At 48.4% G+C, this 22,922-nt stretch overlaps 1 protein-coding gene across 2 annotated transcripts in view; it reads left to right on the top strand.

Moving 5' to 3' along the window:
* Positions 1-196: 196 nt before the first annotated feature.
* Positions 197-22,922, top strand: part of LOC147095683 (complement C4-like) — a 623,807-nt gene continuing 601,081 nt past the window's right edge. Inside the window, exons 1-2 of one of the 2 annotated variants that reach the window (XM_085974724.1) lie at positions 197-330; positions 6,511-6,703. In XM_085974724.1, the coding sequence (XP_085830850.1) occupies positions 272-330; positions 6,511-6,703 (252 nt within the window). In that variant the 5' untranslated portion in view covers positions 197-271. The remainder of the gene's footprint in view (positions 331-6,510; positions 6,704-22,922) is intronic. The other variant, XM_085974723.1, reaches the window with a different exon arrangement.

Here is a 22,922-nt window from a genome sequence, read left to right as displayed (position 1 = left end):
TTCATCTCAGCCTATCCTTCTTTTCCTTTCTCCTTCATGTGCTTATCGAGCTCCCCCCTTGAATCGTCAGGCAGGGTTCAGCTGGCAATGCTGTCCTGAAGCTAACACTGAAAGCAGCACAAAAGTGAATGAGTAACTTTGAATCGATATTGCTGACTGTCTGTACTTACATAAAGGACTGACTCCGATACTTGCGGTTGAAATGCGCTGACAGACCCGCTATTGTTTATCGGACCCTCAGAGAGTGCGGGCTTCCCTTTAAGCAGCGAGAATGTTGCTGCTTTTGCTGTGTTTCTATGTGGTCACATCAGTAACTGAGCAAGCACCTTCGTAAGTATAGCGTGGATTATGTACCTTGGTTCTTTTAATCTCCGGGCAGATGCGAGTGGAAACTTTGGGGTAGAGTTTGCGCTTTGGGTGTAGTTGGGATATTGCACCCAGAAAGCGCTTGAAATTGCGCTGTTTCGGTTAGGCTTCACGCTTACAAAGGTAAGCTCTTCCATGAACCAGCGCAATCGGGCAGCGTAACAGAACGTAATCGGTTCTTTATTTTCCCTTTCCGTTAGAGAGTATTCCTTGATGTATGGAAGAGTGGTGACCTGGTGCACTTTTATTAATACGAAAGCAAATCAACGCCCAACTTTCAGCAGTGATTGCGTCCAGCAGCTTGCAATTTCCGCCGAGGTCGCCCCGATTTCGGCGTAGTCGACCGTTCGGGCCGCTTCTTCGGGTTTTGCGCGAATCCTCCGGCCAAGTTACGGAGGGAGAGGAACCCCAGTGGGAATTCTGCCCCAGTGATAATAACACCGTGCCATCAGTAAAAGCTAACACTTGCCCCTCCCTTTGTTCCCAGAAAACCATCAGCTTGTTGAAGCACAGGGGCCAACCCAACACTGCCCCGCTACTCACTGAGCGCAGGACTCAGCCGAAAGCACCAACGCTATTCCGCGCCCCTTCCCATTTGCGGTTGTTCATTGTTCCAAGGCATCCGCGGGCAGATAGCGGGGCCGGTGGCCAATCCCTTCCCAGTTTCAGTCACGCCAAATCCCACGCAGTGTAGAAAAGAACGTATCCATCGCGACCACGGAAATGATCCACTAACAGCAACGTGAGTGAAGAATATACGGGGATAGAAAGTAATCTTAGGCGCCAGCGCAAAACGGGCGATAGCGAATCAGCCGCCCCTCATTCACCCAGCCCAATATTGAGTTCCATTGACTTCAGCAACAACTTGTATTTATAGGCCTAGAAATTCAGTTGTTTGCGCCAGCCGTTAGCGCCAGAAAAGGGTATATTTCCGGCGCTAGCCACTTAGCGCCCGGGCGCCGCCGGATCTGCGCCTACGCCGAAATTCAGTTGGGATTTAGCGCCAGCGCAAAGTGTTAGCGCCCGCTCAGCTGCGCGCGCATCTTATGACGTCATTTGGGTGTGCAACGCCGTTTGTGCGCCCCAAACCGGAAATTCAGTGGCGCCCGCCCAATGTGGGCATGGCGCTGTTAAGAACTGTGAAGTGGAACTCAACAGAGGCCCTGTGGGATTCGGGGAGTGCTAATTAAAGGGCACATCCACTCACCCATAAAGGCCAGCCATTTCGCTGCAATGACTTTACTGCTTTGGATTTCTGGACAGAGAGCAAGGCACAGAGATTTCTGATTTCGGACAACATCGGAGAGGTATTTTTGGCTTCTAGCCAGTGCTTTGACATTTGCATCCTTGTGATTTGGCTGTTTGGAACTTTATAATGGGGGCTGTATGGGGTGCCAACCCTCAGTTGCAGCATTTTGTGCGAAGGGCTCGCAGACGCTGTGACAGAGGGCCAGCCATGCCTAGACGCAGAGGGGCCATCAGGCGTCGCCAACGTAGGCCTTACCCAGTCAGGCAATACCGGCAGCAGGTGTCCTATCTCACCATGACTGCGGCGCATTGTGTGAAGAGGCTGCGCTTCAGGAGGGAGGTGGTTGCAGAGATCTGCCAGCTGCTTCACGCAGATTTGCGGCCACAGCTCATGTGCAGGACATCTCTCTCGGTGGAAGTGAAGGTCACGGTGGCTCTCAGCTTTTATGCAAGCGGCTCGTTCCAAGCCGCTGCTGCGGACATAGCGAACATCTCCCAGTTCGCCGCGCATCGCTGCATCCGGCAGGTCACCGATGCACTTTACGTGAGGAGACACCAATTCATCTCCTTCCCCATGATCCAACACAAGCAGGAGCAGCGTGCAGTCGGATTTGGCAGGATCGCGGGCTTCCCCATGGTGCAGGGCGCCATTGACTGCACGCATGTGGCTATGCGGGCACCTATCCACAATGCCGAGCATTACCGCAACCGCAAGGGCTACCATTCCCTAAATGTGCAGCTGGTGTGTGACCACAGGCAGCGCATCCTAGCTGTCAATGCCCGCTTCCCAGGAAGCAGCCACGATGCATTTATCCTGCGCCAGACTACTGTGGCTGACATGTTCGAGGCACAGCCTCCACCAAGGGGACAAGGGCTACCCTTTGTGTACATGGCTCATGACCCCGCTCCGCGCGCCCATGACCCCAGTGGAGGTGGCATACAACGAAAGCCATCAAGCCACAAGGAACCTAATAGAGCAAACGATAGGCGTCCTCAAGCAATGGTTCCGCTGCCTGGATCGTTCCGGAGGAGCTCTTCAGTATTCGCCGGATAGAGTCTCCCAGTTCGTCGTCGTGTGCTGCATGCTCCACAACCTGGCGATCCGCAGGACTCAGGCACTGCCACCTGACATTGCCCCACCACCTCAAGAGGATGAGCTGGAGGACCATGAGGAGGAGGAGGAGGAGGAGGAGCAGCCTAGGAGGGAGCGACAAGGTCCAAGGGCCGTCCGCCGGTGGCTTATTGCTCGACACTTCTAGGCCCCCTGTCAGGGAATGGCCTGGGCCAATGAACGCAGCTGAAGGCAGCCGCTCCGCAAGCCCTCAGCCGCTTAACCCAACAACCAGTTGAAACATGACACCTGCACATGGTGAAAAAATAAAAATCTTTATTTCACAAACTCAGGGCCCTTCCCACATGGAACAGCAAAACAGAGAAGACCTCCAAAAAACAGTCGAAAACTTCTGTCACTCCCAAAACCTGGGGAGGACTAACAAAACTTCCACATGCAAATGGCCTTCCTCACCGGCCTTACAAAAAAACGCCCCCCCCCAACACAAACACCCCCATAAAAACAAACAAGATAATGCCCCCCAGAACAGAAGCCCCCGCATGACCAAAACCCGCGCTCGCCACACTCTACTCGGCGTGCCGAGAGGGCGAGTCCTTAGAGAGCGTTCTCTTGCCCCGGCCCGACCTGCAGCTGCGCCTCAAGCTGGGCCCTGAGGCTGGGGCAAGGCTGGGGGAAGGCTCATCAGGGCGACAATGCGTCTCGCCAGATGCCCTTGGGGGTCGCCCTACACGAGGGCCGGCCCGGGAGGGGCCGGCTGGTGGCTGCTGCAGCTGTGGGTGGCCATCTTCAGTTCCTGCAGCAGCTCGTCGCACCCTGGCTGGGGGAGTGGCAGTGTCGCCTGCACCAATGGGGACAAGCTGGCTGATGGCAGGGGCGCGCTGCTCGCCAGAGACACTGGCACTCGGCCGGCCTGGCAGGGGAGCAAGCGCACCAATGTGTTGGCCGCCAGACCGCTGTGCTGCAGCAGGGTGGCGGCTCACCTGGCGACGCCTCCGCGCCAGTGCGAGGGTGGCAGAAGTTAGTGCCCCAACTGCCCTGGCATGTGCCCGCAGCTGCTGTGCCAGTGTCTGCCCAGCACCTCTCATGTGGCGACTGGCGTGCTGCGCTGCGGCGAGTTGCTGCACCCCCCTGTCGTGCGCTGCCACAAGTAGGTCCACCCCCCTGTCGTGCACTGCCACAAGTAGGTCCACCCCCCTGGCGTGCGCTGCCGCGAATTGTTCCAGGCCCCTGGCCTGTGATTCGGCGAAAGCCACCACACTATGTGCCAGGCTCTCCATGGCGCGAGGCATCTGCTCCACCACCTGCATAAACTCCACGTGGCGCCGCTCCGACGCCGCCGACATGTCGTGCAGGAGGCGCACCTCCTGGGCGACGTCCGACTCCGGACTGGAGGGCGGACTCGCCCTCTGGGCAGAAGGCTGGCGTGGCGCCGGACCCTTGCTGCGTTCGGCCACCCTACTGGGACCAGGTTCTCCCCTCCCCTCCACCACCTACCCCCTCTGGGCAGAAGGGCGGCGTGGTGCCGGACCCTTCCCGCGTGCGTCGACGCCACTGGTACCAGGTTCTGGCCTCCCCTCCACCGCCTCCCCCCTCTGGCCAGAAGGCTGCCCTGCTGCCGGGCCCTTGCCGCGTGCGTCCACGCCACTGGTACCAGGTTCTGGCCTCCCCTCCACCGCCTCCCCCCTCTGGCCAGAAGGCTGCCCTGCTGCCGGGCCCTTGCCGCGTGCGTCCACACCACTGGTACCAGGTTCTGGCCTCCCCTCCACCGCCTCCCCTCTCTGGCCAGAAGGCTGCCCTGCTGCCGGGCCCTTGCCGCGTGCGTCCACGCCACTGGTACCAGGTTCTGGCCTCCCCTCCACCGCCTCCCCCCGGCTCTCCTGCACACCAGACGTCTCCCCTCCATTGCCATCTGCTGGCGCGGAGGAGGGTTCCCCGGAGGTGCCGCCTTCCTCCTGGTCCTCCACGTCCTCCTCCTCCGAGGGCCTGGCTCTCTGTGCTTCAGGGAGCACCTCCTCCTCAGCAGCTGAAAGCAGGAAGGCACAAGTGTAGCTTTAGAGTGAGGACAGGCCGACAGCCAGGGAGGCCGCAGTGGTGCATTATGCGCATTTTGCGGTCAGTGGGGAAGGATGTACATCTGATGCGCGAGGGCAAGGAGAGAGGTGCACCCGGTCATGTCCTTACCAGTGGGTTCCAGTACAGGGTCCGCATCGCCGATCGCGACAGGGCCTGTCACCCGGGCACGCAGGAGTCGTGCCACCCTCTCCTCCAGATCAGTCAGCTCCTGGTAGTCGGGACGCCCTCCACCAGTCGCTACCTGGCTCCTGGCATTCCTCGCCAGCTTGGCCTGCAAGAGAAAGGAGGGCCTCTAAGTACAGTGTGGTGCCCTGCTGCTGTGTGTGAGGCCTCCCATGGTTGAATAGCTTGGACAGTGTGCTGCCCTGTTGCTGTGTGGGAGCCCTCCCATGGCTGAATAGCTTGGACAGTGTGCTGCCCTGTTGCTGTGTGGGAGCCCTCCCATGGCTGAATAGCTTGGACAGTGTGATAAGTGCAGAAAGAGCTTTGATTAACATGCAAGTGCCATTGCAGCGGGAGGAGGGCTGGGCATTAGGCCTTTGATGTCCCTTTGGCCCTAATCGGAGGTGCACATGCAAGGATGAGGGGGACAGTGGAAAGGGTACTCACCTTCACCATCCGACTGAGGTCATTGAATTTCTTGCGGCACTGGTCCGCACTCCTGGGAACATCGCAGTTGGATGAGACCCTGTGGGCAATTCTGCTCCAGGCGTTCCTGAACTGGCTCCTGGGAGCCTTCCTGCCACTAGCCGGGCACACAATCCGTCTTTTCTTGTGTACCCCATGGATGAGCACACTCAGCGCATGCTCAGAGAAGTGCTGTGCTCTGTCACGGGCCCTCTCCATTCCTCCAGGCGCTGTTTTGGCACACCACCAGTGCTGAGGCCTAGTTGCAGCACTACAGCATGCAGGGCGTGGCAGCAGTCAAAGTTGACCCTTCCCCCTTTAAGAGCTGGCCGGCGTCAGGGTGTCTGCTGACACTCAACACATGACCGCACCTGCGCTGCGCCCGGAATCGGCGATATCAAGCCGCATCGCCGGATTAGCGCCTGAACACAGCATTGCAGCGCCAGTTTCAGCGCTCGGCCAGAATCTGGTCCAACTTCACTGAATTTCGGCGAGTTGGCCTGCAGTTTCTGGCGGGCGCTAAATTTACTGAGCGCCCGACTTTAGCGCCCCAAAACTGTGCAAACTGAATTTCTAGGCCATAGAGTTCATTTAACCAAAGGAGCATTATCAGACACAATTTGATACCGAGCCCAATAAGGGGGTATTAGGGCAGGTGACCCTTGGTCAAAGAGGTAGGTTTTAAGGTGCGTTTTAACTGAGGAAAAGAAGTAGAGAGGCGGAGAGGTTTAGGGAGGGAATTCCAGAGCTTAGGGCACAGGCAGCTGAAGGCACGGCCGCCAATGGTGGAGCGATGGAAATTGGGGATACTCAAGAGGCCGGAATTGGAGGAGCGCAGATATCTCGGGGTGTTGTGGGGCTGGAGGAGATTACAGAGATAGGAAGGGGCGAGGCCATGGAGGGATTTGAAAACAAGGATGAGAATTTTGAAATGGAGGTGTTGCTGGGCCGGGAGCCAATGTAGGTCAGCGAGCACAGGGGTGATGGGTGCTTCGATGTATATGAGGCAGCCCATGCGACTCCGCTTGAACGGAATTTCCACTCACTGTCCTGTCAATTGAATCAAGCAAAGAAAAAAAACTCACCAGAAGGTATGAAATAAAGCTCTTTAATATTTTATTTAGCTACCTGATTACCGCCCCAAACATTATTCACGCTGGGGTGAAGGAAAGTATCAGTATTCAGCTACATGGCGCACAAGGCACTGTCAACTTCCAGGTTTATTGCTGGGATAACATCAAAATGAGGAGATGTTCAGAGGCCGCTTTCTTTACACTGAACCCGGGAAACAATTATCATCAGATTAAAACTATAACGGTGAGTACTTTACCTGACATGTATTTAGGGATAAAAAGGTCATAGAAGTGCGACTCGAAATGTGTCCGCAATATTTATACTCAGTTGGGTCCATATGTGTTGTTTGCCTGAATGACTTATATATTATAATAACATAGGATTACATTGGATATACGGCACAGTAACAGGCCATTCGGCCCAACCAGTCCATGCCGGTGTTTATGCTCCACTCGAGCCTCCTCCCGTCTTTCCTCATCTAACCCTCTATTCTCTTCTCCCTCATATGCTTGTCCAGACTCCCCTTAAATGTATCTATACTATTCGCTTCAACCACTCCCTGTGGTAGCGAGTTCCACATTCTCACCACTCTCTGGGTAAAGAAGTTTCTTCTGAATTCCCTATTGGATTTCTTGATGACTATCTTATATTGATGGCCTCTAGTTATGCTCTTCCCCACATGTGGAAACATTCTCTCTGTATCCACTCTATCAAAACCTCTCATAATTTTAAAGACCTCTATTATGTCACCCCTCAGCCTTCTTTTTTCAAGAGAAAAGAGACCCAGTCTGTTCATCCTTTCCTGATATGTATACCCTCGCATTTCTGGTATCATCCTTGTAAATCTTCTCTCCACACACCTCAATCTCTGTTTGACTGATAGATTGCCAGAAAAAAATGAGGCTTCTATCGTTCATGTTATGATCCTTGTCAGCACGTTTACACCTCTTTAATTTTAGCTTAGGGGCGATGGTGTAAAACGAGTGATAGTGAATTGGCCGCCCATTGCACACCACACCTGAGTTTCCTTCACATTGAAGTCAGTGGAAGGGAATATCAGCTGGAGGCCAATTTGGCATCGTCCATTTAACACTATTGCCCAAAGTTAAAATGACACCCAGTGTATTGCCTGGCTCCACTGTATCTCAAGGATCTCCTCAGAGTAGCTCTCTGAGTAACTCTCCTACAACACTCGGCTGCATATTTTTCCACTTTCCTACATTATCTACTTTGAATTTAAATACTTATTTTGCCAGAATGGCATCAAAAGATAAAACAACAGCAACTGGCATTTATACAGCATTTTCAACACAGCGAAATGCCCCAAGGCGCTTCACGGGAACGATTATCAAAAAAATTTGACACGGAGAGACAGAAGGAGATGTTAGGACAGGTGACCAAAAGCTTGGTCAAACAGGTAGGTTTTAAGGAGCGCTTTAAAGGAGGAAAGACAGACGGAGAGGGAAATCCAGAGCACAGGGCCTAGGCAGCTGCAAGCACGGCCGCCAAAGGTGGAGTGATCATAATTGAGGACGTGTGTCTCTGTCTGTGTGTGTTTCAAATGAGAAGATGATCTGACAGTGTGCATGTTTACAGTGAGAGGATGATCAGACAGTGCGCATGTTTACAGTGAGAGGATGATCAGACAGTGTGCATGTTTACAGTGAGAGGATGATCAGACAGTGTGCATGTTTACAGTAAGAGGATGATCCGACAGTGAGCATGTTTACAGTGAGAGGATGATCCGACAGTGTGCATGTTTACAGTGCGAGGATGATCTGACAGTGTGTATGTATACAGTGAGAGGATGATCTGACAGTGTGCATGTTTACAGTGAGAGGATGATCTGACAGTGTGCATGTTTACAGTGAGAGGATGATCTGACAGTGTGCATGTTTACAGTGAGAGGATGATCTGACAGTGTGCATGTTTACAGTAAGAGGATGATCCGACAGTGAGCATGTTTACAGTGAGAGGATGATCCGACAGTGTGCATGTTTACAGTGCGAGGATGATCTGACAGTGTGTATGTATACAGTGAGAGGATGATCTGACAGTGTGCATGTTTACAGTGAGAGGATGATCTGACAGTGTGCATGTTTACAGTGAGAGGATGATCTGACAGTGTGCATGTTTACAGTGAGAGGATGATCTGACAGTGTGCATGTTTACAGTGAGAGGATGATCCGACAGTGTGCATGTTTACAGTGCGAGGATGATCCGACAGTGTGCATGTTTACAGTGAGAGGATGATCTGACAGTGTGCATGTTTACAGTGAGAGGATGATCTGACAGTGTGCATGTTTACAGTGAGAGGATGATCTGACAGTGTGCATGTTTACAGTGAGAGGATGATCTGACAGTGTGCATGTTTACAGTGAGAGGATGATCCGACAGTATGCATGTTTACAGTGAGAGGATGATCCGACAGTGTGCATGTTTACAGTGAGAGGATGATCCGACAGTGTGCATGTTTACAGTGAGAGGATGATCCGACAATGTGCATGTTTACAGTGAGAGGATGATCTGACAATGTGCATGTTTACAGTGAGAGGATGATCCGACAGTGTGCATGTTTACAGTGAGAGGATGATCTGACAGTGTGCATGTTTACAGTGAGAGGATGATCCGACAGTGTGCATGTTTACACTGAGAGGATGATCTGACAGTGTGCATGTTTACAGTGAGAGGATGATCCGACAATGTGCATGTTTACACTGAGAGGATGATCTGACAGTGTGCATGTTTACACTGAGAGCATGATCTGACAGTGTGCATGTTTACAGTGAGAGGATGATCTAACAGTGTGCATGTTTACACTGAGAGAATGATCTGACAGTGTGCATGTTTACAGTGAGAGGATGATCCGACAGTGTGCATGTTTACAGTGAGAGGATGATCTGACAGTGTGCATGTTTGCAGTGAGAGGCTGATCCGACAGTGAGCATGTTTACAGTAAGAGGATGATCCGACAGTGTGCATGTTTACAGTGAGAGGATGATCTGACAGCGTGCATGTTTACAGTGAGAGGATGATACGACAGTGTGCATGTTTACAGTGAGAGGATGATCTGACTGTGTGCATGTTTACAGTGAGAGGATGATACGACCGTGTGCATGTTTACAGTGAGAGGATGATCCGACAGTTGCATGTTCACAGTGAGAGTGTGATCTGAGAGTGTGCATGTTTACAGTGAGAGGATAATCTGACTCTGCATGTTTACAGTGAGAGGATGATCCGACAGTGAGCATGTTTACAGTGAGAGGATGATCTGAAAGTGTGCATGTTTACAGTGAGAGGATGATCCGTCAATGTGCATGTTTACAGTGAGAGGATGATCTGACAGTGTGCATGTTTACATGCGAGAATGATCTGAGTGTGCATGTTTACAGTGAGAGGATGATCTGACAGTGTGCATGTTTACATGCGAGAATGATCTGAGTGTGCATGTATACAGTGAGAGGATGATCTGACAGTGTGCATGTTCACAGTGAGAGGATGATCCGACAGCGAGCATGTTTACAGTAAGAGGATGATCTGACAGTGTGCATGTATACAGTGAGAGGATGATCCGACAGTGTGAATGTTTACAGTGAGAGGATGACCTGACAATGTGCATGTTTACAGTGAGAGGATGATCAGACAGTGTGCATGTTTACAGTGAGAGGATGATCTGACAGGGTGCATGTTTACAGTGAGAGGATGATCTGACAGTGTGCATGTTCACAGTGAGAGGATGATCCGACAGCGAGCATGTTTACAGTAAGAGGATGATCCGACAGTGTGTATGTATACAGTGAGAGGATGATCTGACAGTGTGCATGTTTACAGTGAGAGGATGATCTGACAGTGTGCATGTTTGCAGTGAGAGGATGATCTGACAGTGTGCATGTTTACAGTGAGAGGATGATCTGACAGTGTGCATGTTTACAGTGAGAGGATGATCCGACAGTGTGCATGTTTACAGTGAGAGGATGAACTGACAGTGTGCATGTTTACACTGAGAGCATGATCTGACAGTGTGCATGTTTACAGTGAGAGGATGATCTAACAGTGTGCATGTTTACACTGAGAGAATGATCTGACAGTGTGCATGTTTACAGTGAGAGGATGATCCGACAGTGTGCATGTTTACAGTGAGAGGATGATCCGACAGTGTGCATGTTTACAGTGAGAGGATGATCTGACAGTGTGCATGTTTACAGTGAGAGGATGATACGACAGTGTGCATGTTTACAGTGAGAGGATGATCTGACTGTGTGCATGTTTACAGTGAGAGGATGATACGACCGTGTGCATGTTTACAGTGAGATGATGATCCGACAGTGTGCATGTTCACAGTGAGAGGCTGACCCAACAGTGTGCATGTTAACAGTAAGAGGATGATCCGACAGTGTGCATGTTTACAGTGAGAGGATGATCTGAGAGTGTGCATGTTTACAGTGAGAGGATGATCCGACAATGTGCATGTTTACAGTGAGAGGATGATCTGAAAGTGTGCATGTTTACAGTGAGAGGATGATCCGTCAATGTGCATGTTTACAGTGAGAGGATGATCCGACAGTGTGCATGTTTACAGTGAGAGGATGATCCGACAGTGTGCATGTTTACAGTGAGAGGATGATCTGACAGTGTGCATGTTTACAGTGAGAGGATGATCCGACAGTGTGCATGTTTACAGTGAGAGGATGATCTGACAGTGTGCATGTTTACAGTGAGAGGATGATCCGACAGTGTGCATGTTTACAGTGAGAGGATGATCTGACAGTGTGCATGTTTACAGTGAGAGGATGATCCGACAGTGTGCATGTTTACAGTGAGAGGATGATCTGACAGTGTGCATGTTTACAGTGAGAGGATGATCCGACAGTGTGCATGTTTACAGTGAGAGGATGATCTGACAGTGTGCATGTTTACATGCGAGGATGATCTGACAGTGTGCATGTTTACAGTGAGAGGATGATCCGACAGTGTGCATGTTTACAGTGTGAGGATGATCCGACAATGTGCATGTTTACAGTGAGAGGATGATCTGACAGTGTGCATGTTTACATGCGAGGATGATCTGACAATGTGCATGTTTACAGTGAGAGGATGATCTGACAGTGTGCATGTTTACAGTAAGAGGATGATCCGACAGTGTGCATGTTTACAGTGTGAGGATGATCCGACAATGTGCATGTTTACAGTGAGAGGATGATCTGACAGTGTGCATGTTTACATGCGAGGATGATCCGACAGTGTGCATGTTTACAGTGAGAGGATGATCCGACAGTGTGCATGTTTACAGTGTGAGGATGATCCGACAATGTGCATGTTTACAGTGAGAGGATGATCTGACAGTGTGCATGTTTACATGCGAGGATGATCTGACAATGTGCATGTTTACAGTGAGAGGATGATCCGACAGTGTGCATGTTTAGATGCGAGGATGATCCGACAATGTGCATGTTTACAGTGAGGGGATGATCTGACAGTGTGCATGTTTACAGTGAGAGGATGATCTGACAGTGAGCATGTTTACAGTGAGAGGATGAGCTGACAGTGTGCATGTTTATAGTGAGAGGATGATCCGACAGTGTGCATGTTTACAGTGAGAGGATGATCTGACAGTGAGCATGTTTACAGTGAGAGGATGATCTGACAGTGTGCATGTTTACAGTGAGAGGATGATCTGACAGTGTGCATGTTTACAGTGAGAGGATGATCTGACAGTGTGCATGTTTATAGTGAGAGGATGATCCGACAATGAGCATGTTTACAGTGAGAGGATGATCCGACAGTGTGCATGTTTACAGTGAGAGGATGATCTGACAGTGTGCATGTTTACAGTGAGAGGATGATCTGACAGTGTGCATGTTTACAGTGAGAGGATGATCCGACAATGTGCATGTTTACAGTGAGAGGATGATCTGACAGTGTGCATGTTTACAGTGAGAGGATGATCCGACAGTGTGCATGTTTACAGTGAGAGGATGATCTGACAGTGTGCATGTTTGCAGTGAGAGGCTGATCCGACAGTGAGCATGTTTACAGTAAGAGGATGATCCGACAGTGTGCATGTTTACAGTGAGAGGATGATCTGACAGCGTGCATGTTTACAGTGAGAGGATGATACGACAGTGTGCATGTTTACAGTGAGAGGATGATCTGACTGTGTGCATGTTTACAGTGAGAGGATGATACGACCGTGTGCATGTTTACAGTGAGAGGATGATCCGACAGTTGCATGTTCACAGTGAGAGTGTGATCTGAGAGTGTGCATGTTTACAGTGAGAGGATAATCTGACTCTGCATGTTTACAGTGAGAGGATGATCCGACAGTGAGCATGTTTACAGTGAGAGGATGATCTGAAAGTGTGCATGTTTACAGTGAGAGGATGATCCGTCAATGTGCATGTTTACAGTGAGAGGATGATCTGACAGTGTGCATGTTTACATGCGAGAATGATCTGAGTGTGCATGTTTACAGTGAGAGGATGATCTGACAGTGTGCATGTTTACATGCGAGAATGATCTGAGTGTGCATGTATACAGTGAGAGGATGATCTGACAGTGTGCATGTTCACAGTGAGAGGATGATCCGACAGCGAGCATGTTTACAGTAAGAGGATGATCTGACAGTGTGCATGTATACAGTGAGAGGATGATCCGACAGTGTGAATGTTTACAGTGAGAGGATGACCTGACAATGTGCATGTTTACAGTGAGAGGATGATCAGACAGTGTGCATGTTTACAGTGAGAGGATGATCTGACAGGGTGCATGTTTACAGTGAGAGGATGATCTGACAGTGTGCATGTTCACAGTGAGAGGATGATCCGACAGCGAGCATGTTTACAGTAAGAGGATGATCCGACAGTGTGTATGTATACAGTGAGAGGATGATCTGACAGTGTGCATGTTTACAGTGAGAGGATGATCTGACAGTGTGCATGTTTGCAGTGAGAGGATGATCTGACAGTGTGCATGTTTACAGTGAGAGGATGATCTGACAGTGTGCATGTTTACAGTGAGAGGATGATCCGACAGTGTGCATGTTTACAGTGAGAGGATGAACTGACAGTGTGCATGTTTACACTGAGAGCATGATCTGACAGTGTGCATGTTTACAGTGAGAGGATGATCTAACAGTGTGCATGTTTACACTGAGAGAATGATCTGACAGTGTGCATGTTTACAGTGAGAGGATGATCCGACAGTGTGCATGTTTACAGTGAGAGGATGATCCGACAGTGTGCATGTTTACAGTGAGAGGATGATCTGACAGTGTGCATGTTTACAGTGAGAGGATGATACGACAGTGTGCATGTTTACAGTGAGAGGATGATCTGACTGTGTGCATGTTTACAGTGAGAGGATGATACGACCGTGTGCATGTTTACAGTGAGATGATGATCCGACAGTGTGCATGTTCACAGTGAGAGGCTGACCCAACAGTGTGCATGTTAACAGTAAGAGGATGATCCGACAGTGTGCATGTTTACAGTGAGAGGATGATCTGAGAGTGTGCATGTTTACAGTGAGAGGATGATCCGACAATGTGCATGTTTACAGTGAGAGGATGATCTGAAAGTGTGCATGTTTACAGTGAGAGGATGATCCGTCAATGTGCATGTTTACAGTGAGAGGATGATCTGACAGTGTGCATGTTTACAGTGAGAGGATGATCCGACAGTGTGCATGTTTACAGTGAGAGGATGATCCGACAGTGTGCATGTTTACAGTGAGAGGATGATCTGACAGTGTGCATGTTTACAGTGAGAGGATGATCCGACAGTGTGCATGTTTACAGTGAGAGGATGATCTGACAGTGTGCATGTTTACAGTGAGAGGATGATCCGACAGTGTGCATGTTTACAGTGAGAGGATGATCTGACAGTGTGCATGTTTACAGTGAGAGGATGATCCGACAGTGTGCATGTTTACAGTGAGAGGATGATCTGACAGTGTGCATGTTTACAGTGAGAGGATGATCCGACAGTGTGCATGTTTACAGTGAGAGGATGATCTGACAGTGTGCATGTTTACATGCGAGGATGATCTGACAGTGTGCATGTTTACAGTGAGAGGATGATCCGACAGTGTGCATGTTTACAGTGTGAGGATGATCCGACAATGTGCATGTTTACAGTGAGAGGATGATCTGACAGTGTGCATGTTTACATGCGAGGATGATCTGACAATGTGCATGTTTACAGTGAGAGGATGATCTGACAGTGTGCATGTTTACAGTAAGAGGATGATCCGACAGTGTGCATGTTTACAGTGTGAGGATGATCCGACAATGTGCATGTTTACAGTGAGAGGATGATCTGACAGTGTGCATGTTTACATGCGAGGATGATCCGACAGTGTGCATGTTTACAGTGAGAGGATGATCCGACAGTGTGCATGTTTACAGTGTGAGGATGATCCGACAATGTGCATGTTTACAGTGAGAGGATGATCTGACAGTGTGCATGTTTACATGCGAGGATGATCTGACAATGTGCATGTTTACAGTGAGAGGATGATCCGACAGTGTGCATGTTTAGATGCGAGGATGATCCGACAATGTGCATGTTTACAGTGAGGGGATGATCTGACAGTGTGCATGTTTACAGTGAGAGGATGATCTGACAGTGAGCATGTTTACAGTGAGAGGATGAGCTGACAGTGTGCATGTTTATAGTGAGAGGATGATCCGACAGTGTGCATGTTTACAGTGAGAGGATGATCTGACAGTGAGCATGTTTACAGTGAGAGGATGATCTGACAGTGTGCATGTTTACAGTGAGAGGATGATCTGACAGTGTGCATGTTTACAGTGAGAGGATGATCTGACAGTGTGCATGTTTATAGTGAGAGGATGATCCGACAATGAGCATGTTTACAGTGAGAGGATGATCCGACAGTGTGCATGTTTACAGTGAGAGGATGATCTGACAGTGTGCATGTTTACAGTGAGAGGATGATCTGACAGTGTGCATGTTTACAGTGAGAGGATGATCCGACAATGTGCATGTTTACAGTGAGAGGATGATCTGACAGTGTGCATGTTTACAGTGAGAGGATGATCTGACTCTGCATGTTTACAGTGAGAGGATGATCTGAGAGTGTGCATGTTTACATGCGAGGATGATACGACAATCTGCATGTTTACAGTGAGAGGATGATCCGACAGTGTGCATGTTTACAGTGAGAGGATGATCCGACAATGTGCATGTTTACAGTGAGAGGATGATCTGACAGTGTGCATGTTTACATGCGAGGATGATATGACAGTGTGCATGTTTACAATGAGAGGATGATCCGACAGTGTGCATGTTTACAGTGAGAGGATGATCCGACAATGTGCATGTTTACAGTGAGAGGATGATCTGACAGTGTGCATGTTTACATGCGAGGATGATATGACAGTGTGCATGTTTACAGTGAGAGGATGATCCGACAATCTGCATGTTTACATGCGAGGATGATCTGACAGTGTGCATGTTTACATGCGAGGATGATCTGACAGTGTGCATGTTTACAGTGAGAGGATGATCTGACAGTGAGCATGTTTACAGTGAGAGGATGATCCGACAGTGTGCATGTTTACAGTGAGAGGATGATCCGACAGTGAGCATGTTTACAGTGAGAGGATGATCCGACAGTGTGCATGTTTACAGTGAGAGGATGATCTGACAGTGAGCATGTTTACAGTGAGAGGATGATCCGACAGTGAGCATGTTTACAGTGAGAGGATGATCCGACAGTGTGCATGTTTACAGTGAGAGGATGATCCGACAATGTGCATGTTTACATGCGAGGATGATCTGACAGTGTGCATGTTTACATGCGAGGATGATCTGACAGTGTGCATGTCTACAGTGAGAGGATGATGTGACAGTGAGCATGTTTACAGTGAGAGGATGATCTGACAGTGTGCATGTTTACAGTGAGAGGATGATACGACAGTGTGCATGTTTACAGTGAGAGGATGATCTGACAGTGTGCATGTTCACAGTGAGAGGATGATCTGACAGTGAGCATGTTTACAGTGAGAGGATGATCTGACAGTGTGCATGTTTACAGTGAGAGGATGATCTGACAGTGTGCATGTTTACAGTGAGAGGATGATCTGACAGTGTGCATGTTTACAGTGAGAGGATGATGTGACAGTGTGCATGTTCACAGTGAGAGGATGATCTGACAGTGAGCATGTTTACAGTGAGAGGATGATCTGACAGTGTGCATGTTTACAGTGAGAGGATGATCTGACAGTGTGCATGTTTACAGTGAGAGGATGATCTGACAGTGTGCATGTTTACAGTGAGAGGATGATCTGACAGTGAGCATGTTTACAGTGAGAGGATGATCTGACAGTGTGCATGTTTACAGTGAGAGGATGATCTGACAGTGTGCATGTTTACAGTGAGAGGATGAACTGACAGTGTGCATGTTTACAGTGAGAGGATGATCCGACAGTGAGCATGTTTACAGTAAGAGGATGATCTGACAGTGTGCATGTTCACAGTAAGAGGATGATCCGACAGTGTGCAAGTTTACAGTGAGAGGATGATCTGAGAGTCTGCATGTTTACAGTGAGAGGATGATCTGAAAGTGTGCACGTTTACAGTGAGAGGATGATCCGACAATGTGCATGTTTACTGTGAGAGGATGATCTGACTCTGCATGTTTACAGTGAGAGGATGATCCGACAGTGAGCATGTTTACAGTGAGAGGATGATCTGAAAGTGTGCATGTTTACAGTGAGAGGATGATCCGACAATGTGCATGTTTACAGTGAGAGGATGATCTGACAGTGTGCATGTTTACATGCGAGAATGATCTGACAGTGTGCATGTTTACAGTGAGAGGATGATCTGACAGTGTGCATGTTTACATGCGAGAATGATCTGACAGTGTGCATGTTTACATGCGAGGATGATCCGACAATCTGCATGTTTACAGTGAGAGGATGATCTGACAGTGTGCATGTTCACAGTAAGAGGATGATCCGACAATGTGCATGTTCACAGTAAGAGGATGATCCGACAGTGTGCATGTTCACAGTAAGAGGATGATCCGACAATGTGCATGTTTACAGTGAGAGGATGATCCAACAGTGAGCATGTTTACAGTGAGAGGATGATCCGACAATGTGCATGTTTACAGTGAGAGGATGATCCAACAGTGAGCATGTTTACAGTGAGAGGATGATCTGACAGTGTGCATGTTTACAGTGAGAGGATGATCCGACAATGTGCATGTTTACAGTGAGAGGATGATCTGACAGTGTGCATGTTTACAGTGAGAGGATGATCCGACAATGTGCATGTTCACAGTAAGAGGATGATCCGACAGTGTGCATGTTCACAGTAAGAGGATGATCCGACAATGTGCATGTTTACAGTGAGAGGATGATCCAACAGTGAGCATGTTTACAGTGAGAGGATGATCCGACAATGTGCATGTTTACAGTGAGAGGATGATCCAACAGTGAGCATGTTTACAGTGAGAGGATGATCTGCCAGTGAGCATGTTTACAGTGAGAGGATGATCTGACAGTGTGCATGTTTACAGTGAGAGGATGATCCGACAATGTGCATGTTTACAGTGAGAGGATGATCCGACAGTGTGCATGTTTACAGTGCGAGGATGATCTGACAGTGTGCATGTTTACAGTGAGAGGATGATCTGACAGTGTGCATGTTTACAGTGAGAGGATGATCTGACAGTGTGCATGTTTACAGTGAGAGGATGATCCGACAGTGTGCATGTTTACAGTGAGAGGATGATCTGACAGTGAGCATGTTTACAGTGAGAGGATGATCCGACAGTGAGCATGTTTACAGTGAGAGGATGATCCGACAATCTGCATGTTTACATGCGAGGATGATCTGACAGTGTGCATGTTTACAGTGAGAGGATGATCTGCCAGTGAGCATGTTTACAGTGAGAGGATGATCCGACAATGTGCATGTTTACATGCGAGGATGATCTGACAGTGTGCATGTTTACAGTGAGAGGATGATCTGACAGTGTGCATGTTTACAGTGAGAGGATGAGCTGACAGTGTGCATGTTTACAGTGAGAGGATGATCTGACAGTGTGCATGTTTACAGTGAGAGGATGATCTGCCAGTGTGCATGTTTACAGTGAGAGGATGATCCGACAGTGTGCATGTTTACAGTGAGAGGATGATCTGACAGTGTGCATGTTTACAGTAAGAGGATGATCTGACAGTGTGCATGTTTACAGTGAGAGGATGATCCGACAGTGTGCATGTTTACAGTGAGAGGATGATCTGACAGTGTGCATGTTTACAGTGAGAGGATGATCTGACAGTGAGCATGTTTACAGTGAGAGGATGATCTGACAGTGAGCATGTTTACAGTGAGAGGATGATCCGACAGTGTGCATGTTTACAGTGAGAGGATGATCCGACAATCTGCATGTTTACAGTGAGAGGATGATCTGACAGTGAGCATGTTTACAGTGAGAGGATGATCCGACAGTGTGCATGTTTACAGTGAGAGGATGATCCGACAATGTGCATGTTTACAGTGAGAGGATGATCCGACAATGTGCATGTTTACAGTGAGAGGATGATCCGACAATGTGCATGTTTACAGTGAGAGGATGATCTGAGTGTGCATGTTTACAGTGAGAGGATGATCTGACAGTGTGCATGTTTACAGTGAGAGGATGATCTGACAGTGTGCATGTTTACAGTGAGAGGATGATCTGACAGTGTGCATGTATACAGTGAGAGGATGATCTGACAGTGTGCATGTTTACAGTGAGAGGATGATCTGACAGTGTGCATGTTTACAGTGAGAGGATGATCTGACAGTGTGCATGTATACAGTGAGAGGATGATCTGACAGTGTGCATGTATACAGTGAGAGGATGATCTGACAGTGTGCATGTTTACAGTGAGAGGATGATCTGACAGTGTGCATGTATACAGTGAGAGGATGATCTGACAGTGTGCATGTTTACAGTGAGAGGATGATCTGACAGTGTGCATGTATACAGTGAGAGGATGATCTGACAGTGTGCATGTTTACAGTGAGAGGATGATCTGACAGTGTGCATGTTTACAGTGAGAGGATGATCTGACAGTGTGCATGTTTACAGTGAGAGGATGATCTGACAGTGTGCATGTTTACAGTGAGAGGATGATCTGACAGTGTGCATGTTTACAGTGAGAGGATGATCCGACAATGTGCATGTTTACAGTGAGAGGATGATCTGACAGTGTGCATGTATACAGTGAGAGGATGATCCGACAGTGTGCATGTTTACAGTGAGAGGATGCTCTGACAGTGTGCATGTTTACAGTGAGAGGATGATCTGACAGTGTGCATGTTTACAGTGAGAGGATGATCTGACAGTGTGCATGTTTACAGTGAGAGGATGATCCGACAGTGTGCATGTTTACAGTGAGAGGATGATCTGACAGTGAGCATGTTTACAGTGCGAGGATGATCTGACAGTGTGCATGTATACAGTGAGAGGATGATCTGACAGTGTGCATGTATACAGTGAGAGGATGATCTGACAGTGAGCATGTTTACAGTGAGAGGATGATCCGACAGTGTGCATGTTTACAGTGAGATGATGATCTGACAGTGAGCATGTTTACAGTGAGAGGATGATCCGACAGTGTGCATGTTTACAGTGAGAGGATGATCTGACAGTGTGCATGTTTACAGTGAGAGGATGATCCGACAGTGTGCATGTTTACAGTGAGAGGATGATCCGACAATCTGCATGTTTACAGTGAGAGGATGATCTGACAGTGAGCATGTTTACAGTGAGAGGATGATCCGACAGTGTGCATGTTTACAGTGAGAGGATGATCCGACAATGTGCATGTTTACAGTGAGAGGATGATCCGACAATGTGCATGTTTACAGTGAGAGGATGATCTGAGAGTCTGCATGTTTACAGTGAGAGGATGATCTGCCAGTGAGCATGTTTACAGTGAGAGGATGATCTGACAGTGTGCATGTTTACAGTGAGAGGATGATCTGACAGTGTGCATGTTTACAGTGAGAGGATGATGTGACAGTGTGCATGTTTACAGTGAGAGGATGATGTGACAGTGTGCATGTTTACAGTGAGAGGATGATCCGACAGTGTGCATGTTTACAGTGAGAGGATGATCTGACAGTGTGCATGTTTACAGTGAGAGGATGATCTGCCAGTGAGCATGTTTACAGTGAGAGGATGATCCGACAGTGTGCATGTTTACAGTAAGAGGATGATCCGACAGTGTGCATGTTTACAGTAAGAGGATGATCCGACAGTGAGCATGTTTACAGTGAGAGGATGATCCGACAATGTGCATGTTTACAGTGAGAGGATGATCTGACAGTGAGCATGTTTACAGTGAGAGGATGATCTGACAGTGAGCATGTTTACAGTGAGAGGATGATCTGACAGTGAGCATGTTTACAGTGAGAGGATGATCTGACAGTGTGCATGTTTACAGTGAGAGGATGATCTGACAGTGTGCATGTTTACAGTGAGAGGATGATCTGACAGTGTGCATGTTTACAGTGAGAGGATGATCTGACAGTGTGCATGTTTACAGTAAGAGGATGATCCGACAGTGTGCATGTTTACAGTGAGAGGATGATCCGACAGTGAGCATGTTTACAGTGAGAGGATGATCTGACAGTGAGCATGTTTACAGTGAGAGGATGATCTGACAGTGTGCATGTTTACAGTGAGAGGATGATCTGACAGTGAGCATGTTTACAGTGAGAGGATGATCTGACAGTGAGCATGTTTACAGTGAGAGGATGATCTGACAGTGTGCATGTTTACAGTGAGAGGATGATCTGACAGTGTGCATGTTTACAGTGAGAGGATGATCTGACAGTGTGCATGTTTACAGTGAGAGGATGATCTGACAGTGTGCATGTTTACAGTAAGAGGATGATCCGACAGTGTGCATGTTTACAGTGAGAGGATGATCTGACAGTGTGCATGTTTACAGTGAGAGGATGATCTGACAGTGTGCATGTTTACAGTGAGAGGATGATCCGACAATCTGCATGTTTACAGTGAGAGGAAGATCTGACAGTGTGCATGTTTACAGTGAGAGGATGATCTGACAGTGTGCATGTTCACAGTGAGAGGATGATCCGACAGTGAGCATGTTTACAGTGAGAGGATGATCCGACAATGTGCATGTTTACAGTAAGAGGATGATCCGACAGTGTGCATGTTTACAGTAAGAGGATGATCCGACAGTGTGCATGTTTACAGTGAGAGGATGATCTGAGAGTCTGCATGTTTACAGTGAGAGGATGATCCGACAATGTGCATGTTTACAGTGAGAGGATGATCTGACAGTGTGTATGTTTACATGCGAGAATGATCTGACAGTGTGCATGTTTACAGTGAGAGGATGATCTGACTCTGCATGTTTACAGTGAGAGGATGATCCGACAATGTGCATGCTTACAGTGAGAGGATGTTCACAGTGAGAGGATGATCCGACAGTGAGCATGTTTACAGTAAGAGGATGATCCGACAGTGTGCATGTTTACAGTGAGAGGATGATCTGAGAGTCTGCATGTTTACAGTGAGAGGATGATCTGACAGTGTGCATGTTTACAGTGAGAGGATGATTTGACAGTGTGCATGTTTACAGTGAGAGGCTGATCTGACAGTGAGCATGTTTACAGTGAGAGGTTGATCTGACAGTGTGCATGTTTACAGTGAGAGGATGATCTGACAGTGTGCATGTTTACAGTGAGAGGATGACCTGACAGTGTGCATGCTTACAGTGAGAGGATGATCTAACAGTGTGCATGTTTACATGCGAGGATGATCTGACAGTGTGCATGTTTACATGCGAGGATGATCTGACAGTGTGCATGTTTACAGTGAGAGGATGATCTGACAGTGTGCATGTTTACAGTGAGAGGATGATCTGACAGTGTGCATGTTTACAGTGAGAGGATGATCTGACAGTGTGCATGTTTACAGTGAGAGGATGATCTAACAGTGAGCATGTTTACATGCGAGGATGATCTGACAGTGTGCATGTTTACATGCGAGGATGATCTGACAGTGTGCATGTTTACATGCGAGGATGATCTGACAGTGTGCATGTTTACAGTGAGAGGATGATCTGACAGTGTGCATGTTTACAGTGAGAGGATGATCTGACAGTGTGCATGTTTACAGTGAGAGGATGATCTGACAGTGTGCATGTTTACTTGCGAGGATGATCTGACAGTGTGCATGTTTACAGTGAGAGGATGATCTGACAGTGTGCATGTTTACAGTGCGAGGATGATCCGACAGTGTGCATGTTTACAGTGAGAGGATGATCCGACAGTGTGCATGTTTACAGTGAGAGGATGATCCGACAGTGTGCATGTTTACAGTGAGAGGTTGATCCGACAGTGTGCATGTCAGATAGGGAGCACTGCACTGTCGAGGGTGCCATCTTTCGGATGGGGCGTTT

Source organism: Somniosus microcephalus, unplaced genomic scaffold (assembly GCF_052327205.1).
Source record: "Somniosus microcephalus isolate GS21.2 unplaced genomic scaffold, FLI_Smic_1.0 unresolved_chr1, whole genome shotgun sequence".
In the NCBI taxonomy this organism is placed as follows: Eukaryota; Metazoa; Chordata; class Chondrichthyes; order Squaliformes; family Somniosidae; genus Somniosus; species Somniosus microcephalus.
Note: the sequence above shows the minus strand (reverse complement) of the source record. Positions and strands in the feature narration are given on the sequence as shown.